Below are 15,597 nucleotides of genomic sequence, written 5' to 3' on the forward strand. Positions count from 1 at the left end.
GTCAGAAACGCAAACAAACTTCTGCTCGATGGGGTCCAGCAGGTCCAGGGCCGGCTTGATCTCCTTCTCGGGGTTGTCCGTCTCCACCGTGGTGCTGATGATGGCGATGTATTTCCCCGCCGCCGCCACGTTGTGAGCGAAAGAGATCATACAAACATAGATGTCTGAGAAGGGGAGAAAGGGGAGTTAAAAGTGCGCGAGTTAGAACTGAACTGTGCGTCAACTACATTTTATTACCAGAGTCAATCTCAAAGCTAAAGACTGCAGTTTAGAATGTGTGGAACAGCGCTGGGCAATAATACGGTACGAAGCTATCCCTCAGAGCCAAGGAAACATTAATGTTGTCACCCTCAGTCATCAAAGAAACAACACTTCACGTCATCACGCCCCATCGTCATGGAAACGGGACACTGTTGTAACACTGGGGAATACTAATTGTATGTAAACATGCATTTCTTGGTGTTGATGAGAAAGTGGTCCTCACCGTGCTTCCTGTTGACCTGGCTCTGGGGGATGATGAGCTGGCAGGAGTTCACGTCGCAGGTGTTGGCGATGGGGTGACTCAGGATGCAGATGACTCGGATCACCTGGCCCACTTTTTTGCAGCTGCTCATCATGTAGCTGGGGTCACAGATCAGCTGCTTGCACCGGGCGATCTGAGCCGGGGAGCGGAGGTGAAGTTAACTCCACCACAACAAAGTGCCATGACAGGTCATCTATATGAAGCTTCAGGGAAATCACCCTTGACTGTTTGTTGCTTCATAAAATGATGGTTTAAAGGTTCCAGCCTTTAACCTCTTGGAGGCGCTACAGATCCCTCCGACTTAATAATAAATATGTTTTAAAGTGTCAAATTGTGTCTGTGTGGTGAGTCAAAGACAACCTCCACAGGAGGACAATACAGATTTATTCTGCTCTACTGATCCTCTGGCGAAATGATCAAACCAGAAGTGATTGGGTCTAGACAGGCTGGTTGTGCTCACCTCCCCTTCAGACTTGACTCCCACCACCTTCCCGTTCTCCATCACGATCTCTTCGATGGGCTTGTTCAACATGTACGTCCCTCCGTAGATGGCACTTAGCCTGCAACCCCACGACAAGTCAGAGGATTCACAACAAAGTTTAGCTGCAGACATCCCAACAAGGATGGAGAGTCCGTCATCTCTGTTTGCTTTGTTCTTTCTGAAATCTGATTCTGAAGCATCTACAATGGCACTCAGATGTTACACATCAGCATGAGGAGCAGGAGTGTCGTACCGGGCGAAGCCCTGCGGCAGCTCTCCCAGGCCGTACAGCGGATACAGATATGGACTCTTGCCATATCTGGCCAGAGATTCACTGTAAAGCTTTATCCTGTTCACCGCATCACGGCAGGGTTCATCCAGGTATCTGAGAGCAGAGACACAAAGGCCCACACAGTTAACAAGGACACCATGCTCCTGTACCATGCGACTCAAAAAGAGGAAAAACTAGAAAGTGCACGGACTTGTCAGTGCGGTAGAGTGCGAGGGAGTGGCCGGTGAAGTCAATGACCTCTGGTCCCAGGTTAAACTTCTGGTAAATGGCCCTCATTGTGGTCTTGTTGGGGTCCACGCCCTCCAGGGTCTTGGGGTCGTTCTCGTCAAAGTTGCTAATGTACATCAGGAACTTTCGAAAGCGTCGCTTCTCAAATATGCCCATCAGACCTTCAGGAGCAGAACAACAAGTTCAACTAAAGTGCCGGGACCTGACGTGAAGAGGAAGCTGACTGTTGAGGAGCTGCACTGACTCACTTGACGACAGAGCTTCAGTCTCGGTAGAAGGGACTTTGTAGATTTTCCCCCCCTTGTACACGTAGCTGCCCTCAATCACTTTGAAGTCCAGGTAACGGGTCACCTCTGTGATCAGCAGCATACGGACGAGCTGGCCTGAAACCAAGAGGTCCGATCAACACCAATATCACACTCAAGAAACAATTCTTCAAGCACCGTCATTCTTTTACATCGGTGGTTCAAAGTAGGGTTCAGAAACGCTTTGAAACCTCCAGATCGTCTCTCCAGCCAAGCCGAACACTGGCAGGCTCCAAGAACCCAACGTTGGAACAATTCTCGGCCACATGTGTCACACTCCGGCCCTGCACCACGTCTCCCTGCTTCCACGCTGCTGATTGCAATGAGCAGCTGGTCATCTGGCTTTGTGCTGAAGGTGGTGATGAAGCATCAGGACATCCAAGGGAGGGAGACGTGGAAAACATGCAGGGCTTCGGCCCCGGAGGACCGGAGTTCCACACCCCTGCTCTAAACCCTGTTTACACAATGACTGTTCACCAGCAGTCGGTGGAAACAAACCAAACTAACTCATGTGGCCATTGCCATAATCTCCGGACTATTGCGGACAATATAAGCCGCACCCACCACATTTAAAAAAAAAAAAAAGAACGAACGAATGTTCCGAGTTACATGATGCACCTGAACACATCACCCAAGCATCAGCGACATCACGCTTGTTAACTCAGTGTCATTGTTTGACAAAAGTAAATTACCGTAAAAAATATTTTCTTGGTTTTGCAGGTTTAATGTCACTTATAAGTCATCACTCTACACTGCCCGTCAATTTAACCCTTTACGTTTTTGGAGGAATCTTTTTTTTGTCTGATCCACTCATTTTGTTCATCACCACTGTTCACTGCCTGTGTCCTTCTTTCAACACGAGCTTTTGAAAGAAAATATTCTCCCTTAAAGTCAGACTCACAAGTATCTTATTAAGTACTTCAGTGTAAAAATGTGTTGATGTTTGTAACTTGATTTCCTATACAGGGTGGAAGGTGAGCAAGTGTTTACCGTTTGCCATGAGGAATTTGGGGATCAGGTCCACATTCCATTCCCGGCCTTTTCCCAGGGACTCGGGAGGCTTTCCAGGGAGGTTGAAGCGCTTGTAGAGCTGCAGGGGGAAATGAGATCAGCAAAAAACTCTTAAACATCGCTGGAAAGTGAGCAGTGCAGCCATGTTTGAATGAGAATCATGTGGTTAAAGCTTAAACATGGGTTCAAAAGATTTAAACAGCAAACATGAAATCTAAGAAGGAAAGAAAGCGATTCTGTAGAAAACAATGTTCCCTTTAATTAGTGAGACTGTGGCAGGAAACATGGCTGGGTGTGCACCACAGTGACAGTTTGGTGAAGAACACAGAGGGTCCAAACCAAGTGGACCCATTCCTGTCTGGTCTGTCTGACAAAGTGGAAAATCCCAGGAGATGTTCAGGAATCCAATGTGCCAGTATCGTCCAACATAAAACACCCTCAAACACACAACTGGACACATTAGCCCAACTCTCAGTGGTTGTTATGAACAACTTTAACAAGAGCAATTGAAACAGCTCAACACAAATGGTATTGCAGGTGGTTTCTCTAAATTCATGACCTTTAAAGACTCTCTGAAGCCTTATTAAACCTTTTCAAAGAGGTCCCGACAACATTCCAGATGAATCAGTCTGCTCCTCATAAACACATCTTTCAGCTCTGTGTTGGCTTCAATGACGAACGCTCCAGAGGTTTCAGCTATACTTGCTATACTTGTCCTGTTGGAAAGTCCACTGACTCCAAGCCTCCTCACAGACTGCAGGGCACTTTCAGCCCTGCTCCACCTCGTCCTCTGAAAGCGCTGTCATGTTAAGCCTCCTGTATCCTGGTGACGTCTCTCGAGGCAGTGAAGACAGTTTCTACAGCGTGTAAACTCTGCGCCGTTCGACTTTTACCAATAAAGCTGATGCTGATTTTATCCCACACCCAGATCCAACAACCCCGACTTACATCCTCGAGTGGTGTAATGGAGGCACTCTCAGCTCCGTAGTAGGAGTTGCGGTCCATGTGCAGAACCTTCTTCCCCTTCACCGCCATGATGCCTGATAGAATGCATTCCTGTTGAAGAAAGATGAACAAACATGAGGGAGACTACAACGTGGACTCAGTCGAGCCATACATCCGCCAACACCATATTGGTTTGTGGCATCAACTTAGCATAGCTTGCATGTTTGCTGTTGGCTCATATTGATGCCAACTAGGCCAGGTAGCAACATCACTGTGAGAAACACTGAGCGGAGGCACTACTGGAGTCATTGCGCTCACTCCTGTTTCAGGATATTTGCTGAAACAAGATACTAGCTACGAGCTCCCGAGCGGAGGTAGCACTGTGCTAGCAGGCGGCGAGCAGCTTCTACTGTGCCGCAGCCTTGACTGATGGCCCACCGTGGAGCTCCAGTGTGTCCACAACGGCGTAAATATCTTAGCTCTCCAGGAGCCCTTTGATTCAAAAACCTAATGGATTGGTCCTTGGATGATGACAAACCATCCCTGAAGATTTCATGCAATTCAGGTCTGTAGTTGTTGTGAAACGTTGTTAAAATGCAAACAAACCAATAAATAAAGGCACACAGACAAAATCCAAGCGACTGCACTTTAGGGGGAAAGAGGTGAATTAAGATGAAGATGAAGTTGTGGACTGGAATAACTTGCGGACAGTTTAAAACAAAAAATACATTCAGACTTTACACAGAAACTCACTTTGTGATTCTGTGAATGACTGCGAGTACTCCAGTCACTTCAAATCTCCAAACATTAAACAGAGTATGCAATCCTAGCGGCTTGGAGAGTAACTGCCTTCAAGAAGGAACATTTCCCTGCTTTAGTGACCAAAAGATGACCCAGGAGCAACAAAGAAAATTCCACCCCTCTTACAAGATTTTTGACTGAATGTTTGAGAACATCCAAACCTGCCCTGGAAACCACTGACTTCTGATTTGAAACTGGTGAAACAAATTGGACAAAAACCCAAACAGAGAAGATGTTGTTCTTGTGGTCAGATTGAAGATTTGAGCCGTGCAGTGTGTGTGAGGAGCTGGGAGGATGACCAAAGCTTTCATGGAGTCTGTAAGACTTTAACTAGAAGCTGAAGAATGAGGGAAAACACGCACGTTTCCAAGAATGTGGAATTCACACACATTCCCACAAAGGCCCTGATACGGTTATATTAGTGACAATGACAGGCATCATGTGACTGCTTGTACATTAAAGCAACTGTTGCTACTGAAGGCAGCTGCGTGGAGAGGATGTGGAGCGCCACAGCTTCAGCCTGAGGCTCTCTGGAGTGGAGAAACCATGTTTGTTTCACTGTTGGATGGAAATGTGACTGAAAAAAATATGATTTGAAGTAATAGCATTTCATTTTCATCCAAAAACATTTAGCACTTATGTTCTGCAATTCAAAGCTCCACAGAGGCAATCTTGAAACAAACAAACAAACAAAAAAACCTGAAGCCATGAGGCCTGGGCAATAAACCGAGAATTTGAGTGGCCTGTCCCTTTAAGACACTGTACTGCGTCAGAGACGTGGCTCCACCCATCCAGTCTGTAATGGAGGTGATGGAGGAGGTTCACAACCTGGTTGTAGCGGCTGCTGGGGGGCTGAAGTCAACGGCTTTAGAAGCCATTGAAGGAAATGGTCATCGTCATCTGACCTCATCAGCTCTCAAACACAGCTCAACTAAAAGTGCTTCCTTTGTGCTTTTACAGTCCTTTAAAGTGGTAATAAGTAGTGTAGTAGAGTGGAGTCGTACTATGGAGACCACTACTACATCTAGTGGACAAACATTTTTAGTGCAGTGGAGTAGTTGTGGTCCTCTTCTGGTTCTGGAGGTGAACTGATGTAGATTTGAGGACACGTCGCCCAGCCCGAGCAACAACATTTTTTGATACACACACAATTCAGTCAAAATAGCACATTATTGTTGTTCATGCTACTGACTTTAAAGGATACCTAACAAGGCCTAAACGAGACATTTTATCATTCTTTGAGAATTTAGGAGAAGAAATTATCAAATGAATTTAATTCTAAACTGCGTCTTTAACCTCGCCCCACACATTGATAGTAATGTTACGTAATCTCATGATAATCAGCCTTTAAGGTGCATGAATTCAACGTTCCCTACAGCTGAACTGAGAGCAGTATGTCGTACGACTTGTTTATTCAGTTGTCCCAACACTCACTTCACACAGGAATGAAAACTTTAAAACCTGTTCAGTGAAAACAAACACTTCAGAAAGTGCAAGATATCAAGACGTCACAAAGTGAGTTGATTTTGTTTTCTTTTTACAACTCCATGGTGATCCCTTGACCTGCCTATGATTGTCTCGCTAACTCTTGCTTGAGACGCAGCGGACATCAAGTGTTTCAAAGGGAGTTGAAAAGACAGTTTGACTTGGCTTCTTTTGACACGGAAGGAAAACGGACCACGACCCATCAAGCAAGTCAAGTTGACGTGTCTCTACTCCTATCTGCAATATTCCTGTCATGGCGTAGATCACTGACCCGCAGGTATAAGAGCCCATGAAACCTCATGTCTTTGGGCAACTTGTTCATTCATCTCTTGATCTGTGCTGGAGAAAATTCTATTAGAGACTGCAAATGTCAGTATCATGTGGAACATGCTGGGTTAACGATAAATGTTTCAATGTGAAATCAATCTTTTTCTTATTGCATTTTTAATACAATGTTCCATCTTGATCTCAGCAGTGTCATGAAGTTTATTGCTCTAGTGGGTCAAACATATGTTAACTTTGGGTAAAACAGTACGCCTGACTACAGGATACAACTCTCCACTGAATCAGTTCAATACTTCGACTTTTTAACAAACACTAATTTTAATAAAAACTCGCTACTCTTTCCCTCCTTTTGTGAGGATTATGCCCACCACCTCAGAAGCAAACTAAATGACATCAGATCCAGTCTTTTATCTTTACAAACTGTACCTTTGAACTCACCTGGACTGGTTCTTCACCAGAGGAACCACTGGACTGTTTTGTTCTGGTTGATGCAGGAACACTTGGTCGAGTTTTCTCCCAAGTTAAACCAACAACCTGCCTTTTAGATCCAATTCCTACCTCACTTTTTAAGTCATTTTATGGGTTCTTTGAGGAACAGCTTTTCAACATGGTCAACTGCTCTCTTCAGACGGGTGTTTTCCCCGCCGCCTTTAAAACGGCGGTGGTGAGGCCCCTTCTGAAGAAGAGCAGTCTAGACCCCAAGGTTCTTAATAACTATCGCCCTGTATCCAACTTACCATAGTTTTTAATCAATTAAATACATTTTTACTTACAAATAACATTTTAGAGAAGCATCAGTCTGGTTTTAGGAAGAACCACAGCACAGAGACGCCCTTTTAAAGATTTTAAATGACCTCAGGTACAATCAAGACTCCCAACAACTCACAGTCTTGATTTTATTGGATCTTAGCGCTGCTTTCGACACTATTGATCATTGTATTTTACTTGACAGACTTAGAAATCTGGTCGGCATCTCTGGTAATGTTTTTAAATGGTTCAGTTCTTATCTCACAGATCGACGCTTCTTTGTAAGTTTGGATACACGTTCCTCAGGTACCCATGAAATCCACTATGGGGTTCCCCAGGGGTCGATCTTAGGCCCAATCCTTTTTAATTTATACATGCTGCCACTAGGGGATGTCATCAGGAGACACGGTGTCAGCTTCCACAGCTATGCTGACGATACACAGCTGTATGTGGCCATGTCTCCTGATGACACAAGGCCGATTGATGCCCTTCTTAACTGTATTTTAGATATCAAGTCATGGATGGCAGCAAATTTCCTCCAGCTCAACCAGGACAAAACAGAGATTTTAGTTGTAGGTCCTGAACACCAGAGAGAGAAACTTTTACCAAAACTGCTAGATTTTAACTCATCTTCATCTGTAAAGAACCTGGGCGTAACTTTTGACTCTGAGCTTAATTTTATCTCACACATCAAAAATGTCACAAAGACTGGTTTTTATCATCTGAAGAATATAGCCAGAGTCCGCCCATTTCTCTCTCAGGCAAACGCGGAGGAGCTAATGCTTTTATCTCATGTCGAATTGACTATTGTAATGCCCTGCTCTCTGGTCTCCCCAAGAAAACTTGATCAACACTACAACTCTTACAAAACTCTGCTGCACGAGTGCTGACGAGGACCAGAGGGGGCCACATCACGCCTGTTTTAAAATCCCTGCATTGGCTCCCCGTTGGCTTCAGGATCGATTTTAAGCTTCTTTTACTAGTTTTTAAGTGTCTTAATGGTTTTGCACCCTCTTATTTATCCGAACTACTTTTATCATATCAACCCTCACAGGCCCTGAGGTCCTCCGGCACCGGTCTTTTAATTGTCCCTCAAACGAGGACCAAGACCCCCGGAGAGGCTGGTTCAGCTCCTATGGCCCCCGTTTGTGGAACAGCCTGCCGGGGCGCCTCAGGGCTGCACAGTCTGTGGAGGTTTTTAAAAAAGGGTTAAAAACTCACCTTTTTAATCAGGCTTTTAACTGATTTTATACATGTATGTGTGTATATAGTTATGTATTTGATCAATGTATTTATCTACTTCTATTTATTTATTTTAGATAATTATCTAATTTTTTTTTTTTTATCTCCAGTGGTTCCTCTAGGGGGCGCTACACTGGTGGTGGCCGGTTTTGCCGCTGGTGGAGCCGTCCCATGGGTTTCCCTGCCCGGGCACCTGGCAGGTCCCCCGCGTATGCGGTGGGATTGGCTTGTCTGCCCGGCTGGGGGGGGGTCTGTGGGCCGGCGCCCCCTGTGGTCGGAAGTTGTGCCGCCCCCAGTGTGGACGGCCCAAATATGTCCCTTTCCTCACCTTAGTCCTCGGTGTCCTGCCATGTCTCCATATCACTAGGCATGTCTTCACTTATGGTGTGTGTCTGCATGTGTGGGTGTGTGTTCACCTGCTTTTTATTCATCCATTTTATCTTTGCACTGTTTTTAATTCTTGTTGAAGCACTTTGTGTTACTTTCATGTATAAAAAGTGCTATATAAATAAAGATTGATTGATTGAATACAACCATTCATTATACTAAGCCGTTAGTAAAAACAGTTAAAGTATTATTTTGACATACTTCAAGTTAATGCAACTTCAGTATCATAGAATACGATGCTCGGTAGTTCGAATACATGCTTGAAGATTCTTGCAAAAGAGTTACAACCTGACAAAAGAAAAAAGAAATCGTCGCTAAGGAGACGAAAGCGGTTGTGTCTGAGCAGTAGAGGGCATTTGGACACATTCACTGAGTGGGAAGAAGCAGCGAGCGGACGACGGAAAAACGCAAAATCAAGACATAAACCTAGATTTCTGAAATAGGAAGATCAAAATATCCAAAAAAGACTTTTAGGAAATCCAAAGACGTGTTTGATTCGATGATATAATTTGCATCATTATTGACATTTGTGTTGCCGCCAGTGTTGATGTTTTTAGCCTCTGATAGTCATGAAGTGGAATTCATATTTGGCGAGGGTGCTACTTTTTTGTAAACCCTCTTCAGTGACCGTGTCACTTCCTCTCATCCTGGAGCGTCACAGCCTCAAACACGTCGCCCAAAATAACTCACACTGCAGTGAAATGGGATCCGTCTCAATGTTTCACCTCTATGATCCTGACTTGCAGCCGTGGATGCAGATACATCTTTGGGGCACTTCTGACGTGTCACTATGACTTTTATTGAAACACCATTATGAATGCTTCGAATCTGCCCCCGGGGCAGTGTGGCCATCGCCGCCACAGCTGAGTGCTTGTGAGTGCTGACTGATGGGGAAACAGTCTAGATCCAGGGGAGAAGCTCAATTTTTAACACAGAAAACCCATAAAATTGTGACAGGCAGCAAAGTCCAACACAGGTCAGAACCTGGCAGCTTTCAGGAGAGAGACAATCACATGACCTCGACTGAACACACGCGTTCAGAGTTTTACTTGACTTATCCAACACACTTGAAGTCACCATATCACCTGTTTTGGGTTGTAACTTGCAGGTTAAGCCAATCAGATTGGCTGAATGTCAAAGAAAACAATAAAGTGATGACATTAAGTAATAGTGTCTCACTATATATGCTCTCAGTTTACACCAGTGTGAAACTCGGATTAAAGTTCCCGATGCTCAGCATGTGACAGGCTTGTGAAAGCTGACTGGAATCAGCTGGATAAAGGACATGTGGTTTTCAGGGCAGTGATTTATACACGTTATTCGGTCAATATCGTTAGCACAGTAATTCTGCATGGACAACTCTTGTTAACCGTCTCCTTTGCACTGACTTTCCTAACAGATTCCATTGTTCCGTTCCCTTCACACCATTTCCTCCTTTAAGCAGGCACAGCAGCAGTTGTTTATGTCCTAACAAGCAATGTATTAATGTCTTGTGATAAGAGCTACAATAGCATAAATATGTAGATTTGACTGGACGACGGAGGTTAAGGATCAGTTAGAATCCGGCCATGTGATACCGATAACATTATTATTGTGACCCTGGAAGCCAAACTCTGCTTCCCCGTCTCTCTCTAAAGACCCTCACAGATTTTAGCAGTCTTATCAGTTTAGTAGCGGCGACAATTTACGACAGATTTCAGAAACGTGTTTAGAAGTTTGACTGAACGATCCGTTCTCCACTGAGCCAGAGTAAACAACAGCTTCAATTTGCTTCATTACCCAAAAACATTACTCTGCCCATCATCTGCATACGTCACAGCCTTATGACAGAGACCAGGACCCGTTTATATGAGGTTTCAAGTGAAGATGCATTGTTTTTCCATTTGCGCTTCAAAACAGGTTTTGTTTCAACACATTTTGAAAACTCTGTCCATTTCCACAGAGACATCAAAGACAATGTAGTTAGCATGCCAGGCCACTAGTGGGCGCCGTTTTGTAATGAAACTACACAGACATTGCGGAGAACAATGTGCTATAAACATTAACAGTGGGAAAACACAGACATTGGAGTGGACAGACGACCAAGTTGGATTGTTACTATGGTGACTGTCGACTATAAAACTACCAAGCCCCAGGAGGATATGGACTGAGAGTGGTGACACTCTGGAGGCAAACGTTCTTCAAATGAGCAGGAGCTAACTCTCGTCCACATTGTGCAGCAGCAGCTCTGCATAGGAGCAGAAATGCTGCTTTCGCTCACCCTAACCAACTGATGACAGAGTGAAGCAGTGGCGACCACAGCTTTCCCTCAGAGACCCCAGCCACATGTCCAACCACTGCAGTGAAGGCAAAGGGAGGGCAGAGGCTGGCTGTCTGGAACACAGGAAAGTAGGAGCCTTGAAATGCACCAAGTCATCTCTGATATTCTCGTCCAGAAACAGCTATTTTAAGATGGGCAAAAACAAAGCTTTTCACCTGAAGGAAAGAAGCTGATGCTGGTTGATCACGGCACGTGGTCGTGGACAGGCTGCATCAGGCACAAAGTCAACAGCTTGTCCTCACACTGGGACGCAGGAAGAACGACACAAGTGTGAAAATTTGAAAGAGTTTGACTGCACCAGAGCATCTTTCAAACTGTAGTTCTTGTACATTGTTTCTGGATTGCAGTAGTCAACACCGATCAACAGGTTGGGTCTGATCTTACAGACAAGCTGCAGCCGCAGAAAATAAATAGGGTTCTGATGAAACAATGTTTCCTAGGACTATTGGGCCAGTCAAAATGTTGATATCCTTCCACACAAAAGTCACATTTAAAATTATTTAATTAGTTATAATTGGTTAATTTCTAGATCAGACCTAGAAATCTGCCCAGTGTGTTTGTATGCCAGTAAGAAGATGGAAACCAGTGCTTGCTTTGATGCGACTTGGTTTGATGAATCGGTGACAAGCAGCACCATTTCCTAGACCTCGAGGGCTCAAACTCTTGAATGGAGGGCTCAAACTGTTGAAAAGACCTCTTCATCCTTACTTTCTGCTGCAGGAACTGAGAATATAACACTAGGTTAAAAAAGGTCCAACAGGTGATCACTAACAGACCAAAAATGTGGACATCAAACATATTTTCCTGATGGAAACCTCTAAATGTACCATTTCCTTTTCTCCTGACAACAATCTTTGAAATAAGACTTTGTATGAGGAAAGTCTTGCTACAGAGTGTGATCTGCTCTCACTTTCACTCACTTCCAGCCACGTGTCTGTTATTTTGTCCCAGTTTCTCTGGTAAAATCTTCCTCTCTTGACTGATCCATCAAATTACACCTTACATATGGTTTGGTTACATTTGGTCAGGAATGAAATTTGATGATCGATCAATTATAATTTAAACTACAATCTGTCTTGAAACTCATTTAAAAACATGTGCAAACTTGATTTGAACACTTATGCAGCCTCAGCTGTCTGATGTCTTCGAAGAGGGACAGCAGACGTCTCCTCCATGTGAAAGCTGCTTACTTTGGATCACCAACATCATGAAGTGAACCAGGCTGTACTTAAGGTTCAGTTTGATACCTCATGCCAGGTCACTCCCAGAACATGTCATTCGTAGTGCACAGATGGGGGAACCCCCACACCCCTCCATTTATATAACCCCTCAGAAACGCTGAGCAGAGCTAAAACCTGGATTAACACCTCCAATCAAGCCCAAAAGAAGCAACATAATTAGATGAGAGCATTTAAAAATGACTGAATGTGGAAAGTACTGCTACAGTCCTGAATTAAAAGCAGTTGTATTATCTAATACTTCTACACAATACGCTTTATTTTCCCATGAGATTACAGGACTGTGGTACAGTATGTGCAACCTGTTGAGTGAGTAGACACACAGCAAGAGGGAGGGGAAATCACCGGTCTGCATGAGGAAGTAAGGCCAGGGCTCTCAGTGGTTCTGTGGCTCCGTGTCCCCGCCCGGCACCCTGCTCTCACCGAGCTGGCGTCACTGGACTGGCAGCCACGCTCTCACTTCCTCTGACTCGTCAGAACCACACCCAGAATGTGAGCTCCATCAACAGAAGAGCTGCTTTCAGTGACCCGTCCAGCCTCGTCCCCTGGAACTCGGTCAGCAGCCAGACTCCAGTGAGCTCATGGGGAAAAGTTGAGACGTGGTTTAAGTTACCGTGAGCTTTTCTACAGCTCACAGTAAATGGAGTCAGTAGACAGGAAGCCTGCAGTCATCACGGGACTCATGTCACACCCCTATCAAGCCACAGGAAGGCCTGGAGGAGAAAGTCAATGTTCTATTAAGGTTCTAAGATGGTAAAAGGCCCCTGCAACTGACTGAACAGCTTGTAAACTCTCAGTTCACATTTTACTAGGTGAGCTCCAGATTACGTGTGAACAACCGGCTGCTGCCAGAACAAGCCTCAAAGCAAAGGCTTCAATTTCCAGAAAAAATCTGAAGTATTTTTTTTAGAAAATTAGAAAAATCTGTGAAACAAGTGCAAATACCGGAATTGTTATCTTTAATAAAGCGTTTCTCTGCGCGAAGCTCAAAAGCGATTCGAAGCAGTCACCCCGTTAGCTTTGCAGTTTAGCTTCTCTCAATAATTAACAACATAAGAGGACAATACTAGACTGAGATACAGTCGGAAACCCAGTTATAACCCGGTTATCGAGCCGTCAGAAGGATTAATCCACCAGCGTTTTATCGACCAGTTAGTGAAGTAGGTAAGTTAGCGTTATGTAGGTCGGCTAGCGTTAGCCCGTTAATCATCCAAGATCTAATCTTTTCTTAAAGGAGGAACAGACATGCTAAACCAATGGAGAGTTCTCCACCGCCGACCGTGTTGCTATTGCCGGTGTGTTGCAGTCATTAACGACGGAAGCCACTTTAGCGTTTGGTCGTTAACTTGCTTCAGGTAATCTTCAGTGTGCTAATAGCCGTTAGCCTCTCGTTCACTTACACGTCATTTAGCCGCTAAGCTAGCTACTTAGCGTATTAAGGCCCAGAGAGCGCGGCTGTCATCCGCTAATAACCAGCAGGAAATGGCCTCCACGCAGCACATCGCGGTTAAAAAAAACACTCCTACTCACCGTGAGCCCGGTGCCCAGGACGATTACGTCGTATTCTTCATTCATTTTGCCAAAAACCTTGCCGTTCTGCTCCTGAATATGGCGAAAGAAGAAAATGGAGATCGGCGGGGCTGGAGCGGAGACGGGGTGAAGGGGGCGGGGCTTCCGGACCTGTCAATCACAATATGGGAGGGGCGGGGCTTGCGGGTCTTTCAATCAGATGGGAGTGGAAAGTCTGACAGGTGAGCTCACCTGAGAGGAAACAACCAGAGAGCTTTAAACTGAGTTCGCCAACCGCAGAGCTTGCATGATTGCGAAGCAAATACAAAGTTCATAATGTTTCATCATTTAATGAGTCAAGATTAAACATGAGGTCCGTCTTCCAGCTGCAAATTGAAGCTACTTATCACCTTATGATTCTTAAAAACCCAGGAAGCTGCAGAAGGTTGGAGACCGTCATAGGTCTGTGGCTCACAAGGGCTGTCATGAAATGAAAGTGAGCTGCTGCACTGTGCAAAGTGAGAAGAAATATACAAACTACTGGAATAAACAGACTTGAAAATCATAGCATCCTGATACTAGATTACTGTGATTTCATCCTGCTGGGTCAGCAAAAGACAAGAAAAACATTCAAGCAGAGAGAAAAGACTTTAATGAAAGGTGAAAAAAGTATGTTAGTTTGTCCTGTGTTTTGAGGCGATCCAGTTGAAGTCAACATCCATCCGTCCATCTGTCCCTCCGTCCATCCATCCATTATCTACTGCTTTATCCAGGCCGGGTGGTGGAGGCAGCAGTCTAAGGAGGGTTGGCCAGACTTCCCTCACCCCAGACTCTTCCTCCAGCTCTTCTGGTGGAACCCCAAGGTGTTCCCAGGCCATAGAGAGACATAGTCCCTCCAGGTGTCCTAGGTCTCCCCCGAGGCGTCCTACCAGAGGGACATGCCCGGAACACCTCCCTGGGGAGGCATCCATCCAAAACAGGTGTCTGAGCCTCCTCAACTGGCTCCTCTGGATGTGGAGGAGCAGAGGCTCTACTCCGAGCTCCTCCCTGGTGACTGAGCTCCTCACCCTATCTCTAAGAGTGACTGAGGTCCTCACCCTATCTCTAAGGGTGACTGAGCTCCTCCCCCTATCTCTATGGGTGACTGAGCTCCTCACCCTATCTCTAAGGGTGACTGAGCTCCTCACCCTACCTCTAAGAGTGACTGAGCTCCTCACCCTATCTCTAAGAGTGACTGAGCTCCTCACCCTATCTCTAAGAGTGACTGAGCTCCTCACCCTATCTCTAAGGGTGACTGAGCTCCTCCCCCTATCTCTAAGGATGACTGAGCTCCTCCCCCTATCTCTAAGAGTGACTGAGCTCCTCACCCTATCTCCAAGGGTGACTGAGCTCCTCCCCCTATCTCTAAGAGTGACTGAGCTCCTTCCCCTATCTCTAAGAGTGACTGAGCTCCTCACCCTATCTCTAAGGGTGACTGAGGTCCTCACCCTATCTCCAAGGGTGACTGAGCTCCTCCCCCTATCTCTAAGGGTGACTGAGCTCCTCACCCTATCTCTAAGGGTGACTGAGGTCCTCACCCTATCTCTAAGGGTGACTGAGCTCCTCCCCCTATCTCTAAGGGTGACTGAGCTCCTCCCCCTATCTCTAAGGGTGACTGAGCTCCTCACCCTATCTCTAAGAGTGACTGAGCTCCTCACCCTATCTCTAAGGGTGACTGAGCTCCTTCCCCTATCTCTAAGGGTGACTGAGCTCCTCCCCCTATCTCTAAGGGTGACTGAGCTCCTCCCCCTATCTCTAA

The 15,597-nt window shown here is 45.5% G+C and overlaps 1 protein-coding gene across 1 annotated transcript in view; it reads right to left on the bottom strand.

The window, feature by feature from the left end:
* LOC308146516 (rab GDP dissociation inhibitor beta-like) overlaps nucleotides 1–13,933 on the bottom strand; it is a 14,964-nt gene extending 1,031 nt beyond the window's left edge. The window contains exons 1-9 of the mRNA XM_080518389.1: nucleotides 13,821–13,933; nucleotides 3,789–3,896; nucleotides 2,820–2,919; nucleotides 1,773–1,907; nucleotides 1,487–1,685; nucleotides 1,258–1,389; nucleotides 984–1,083; nucleotides 485–656; nucleotides 1–164 (exon numbers count right to left, since the gene is read on the bottom strand). The exon at nucleotides 1–164 is cut by the window's left edge and continues 36 nt beyond it. Coding sequence (XP_080374515.1) covers nucleotides 1–164; nucleotides 485–656; nucleotides 984–1,083; nucleotides 1,258–1,389; nucleotides 1,487–1,685; nucleotides 1,773–1,907; nucleotides 2,820–2,919; nucleotides 3,789–3,896; nucleotides 13,821–13,865 — 1,155 coding nt within the window. The 5' untranslated portion in view covers nucleotides 13,866–13,933. The remainder of the gene's footprint in view (nucleotides 165–484; nucleotides 657–983; nucleotides 1,084–1,257; nucleotides 1,390–1,486; nucleotides 1,686–1,772; nucleotides 1,908–2,819; nucleotides 2,920–3,788; nucleotides 3,897–13,820) is intronic.
* Between the last annotated feature and the right edge of the window lie 1,664 nt (nucleotides 13,934–15,597).

This window comes from Blennius ocellaris (genome assembly GCF_963422515.1).
Source record: "Blennius ocellaris genome assembly, chromosome: 22".
Classification (NCBI taxonomy): domain Eukaryota; kingdom Metazoa; phylum Chordata; class Actinopteri; order Blenniiformes; family Blenniidae; genus Blennius; species Blennius ocellaris.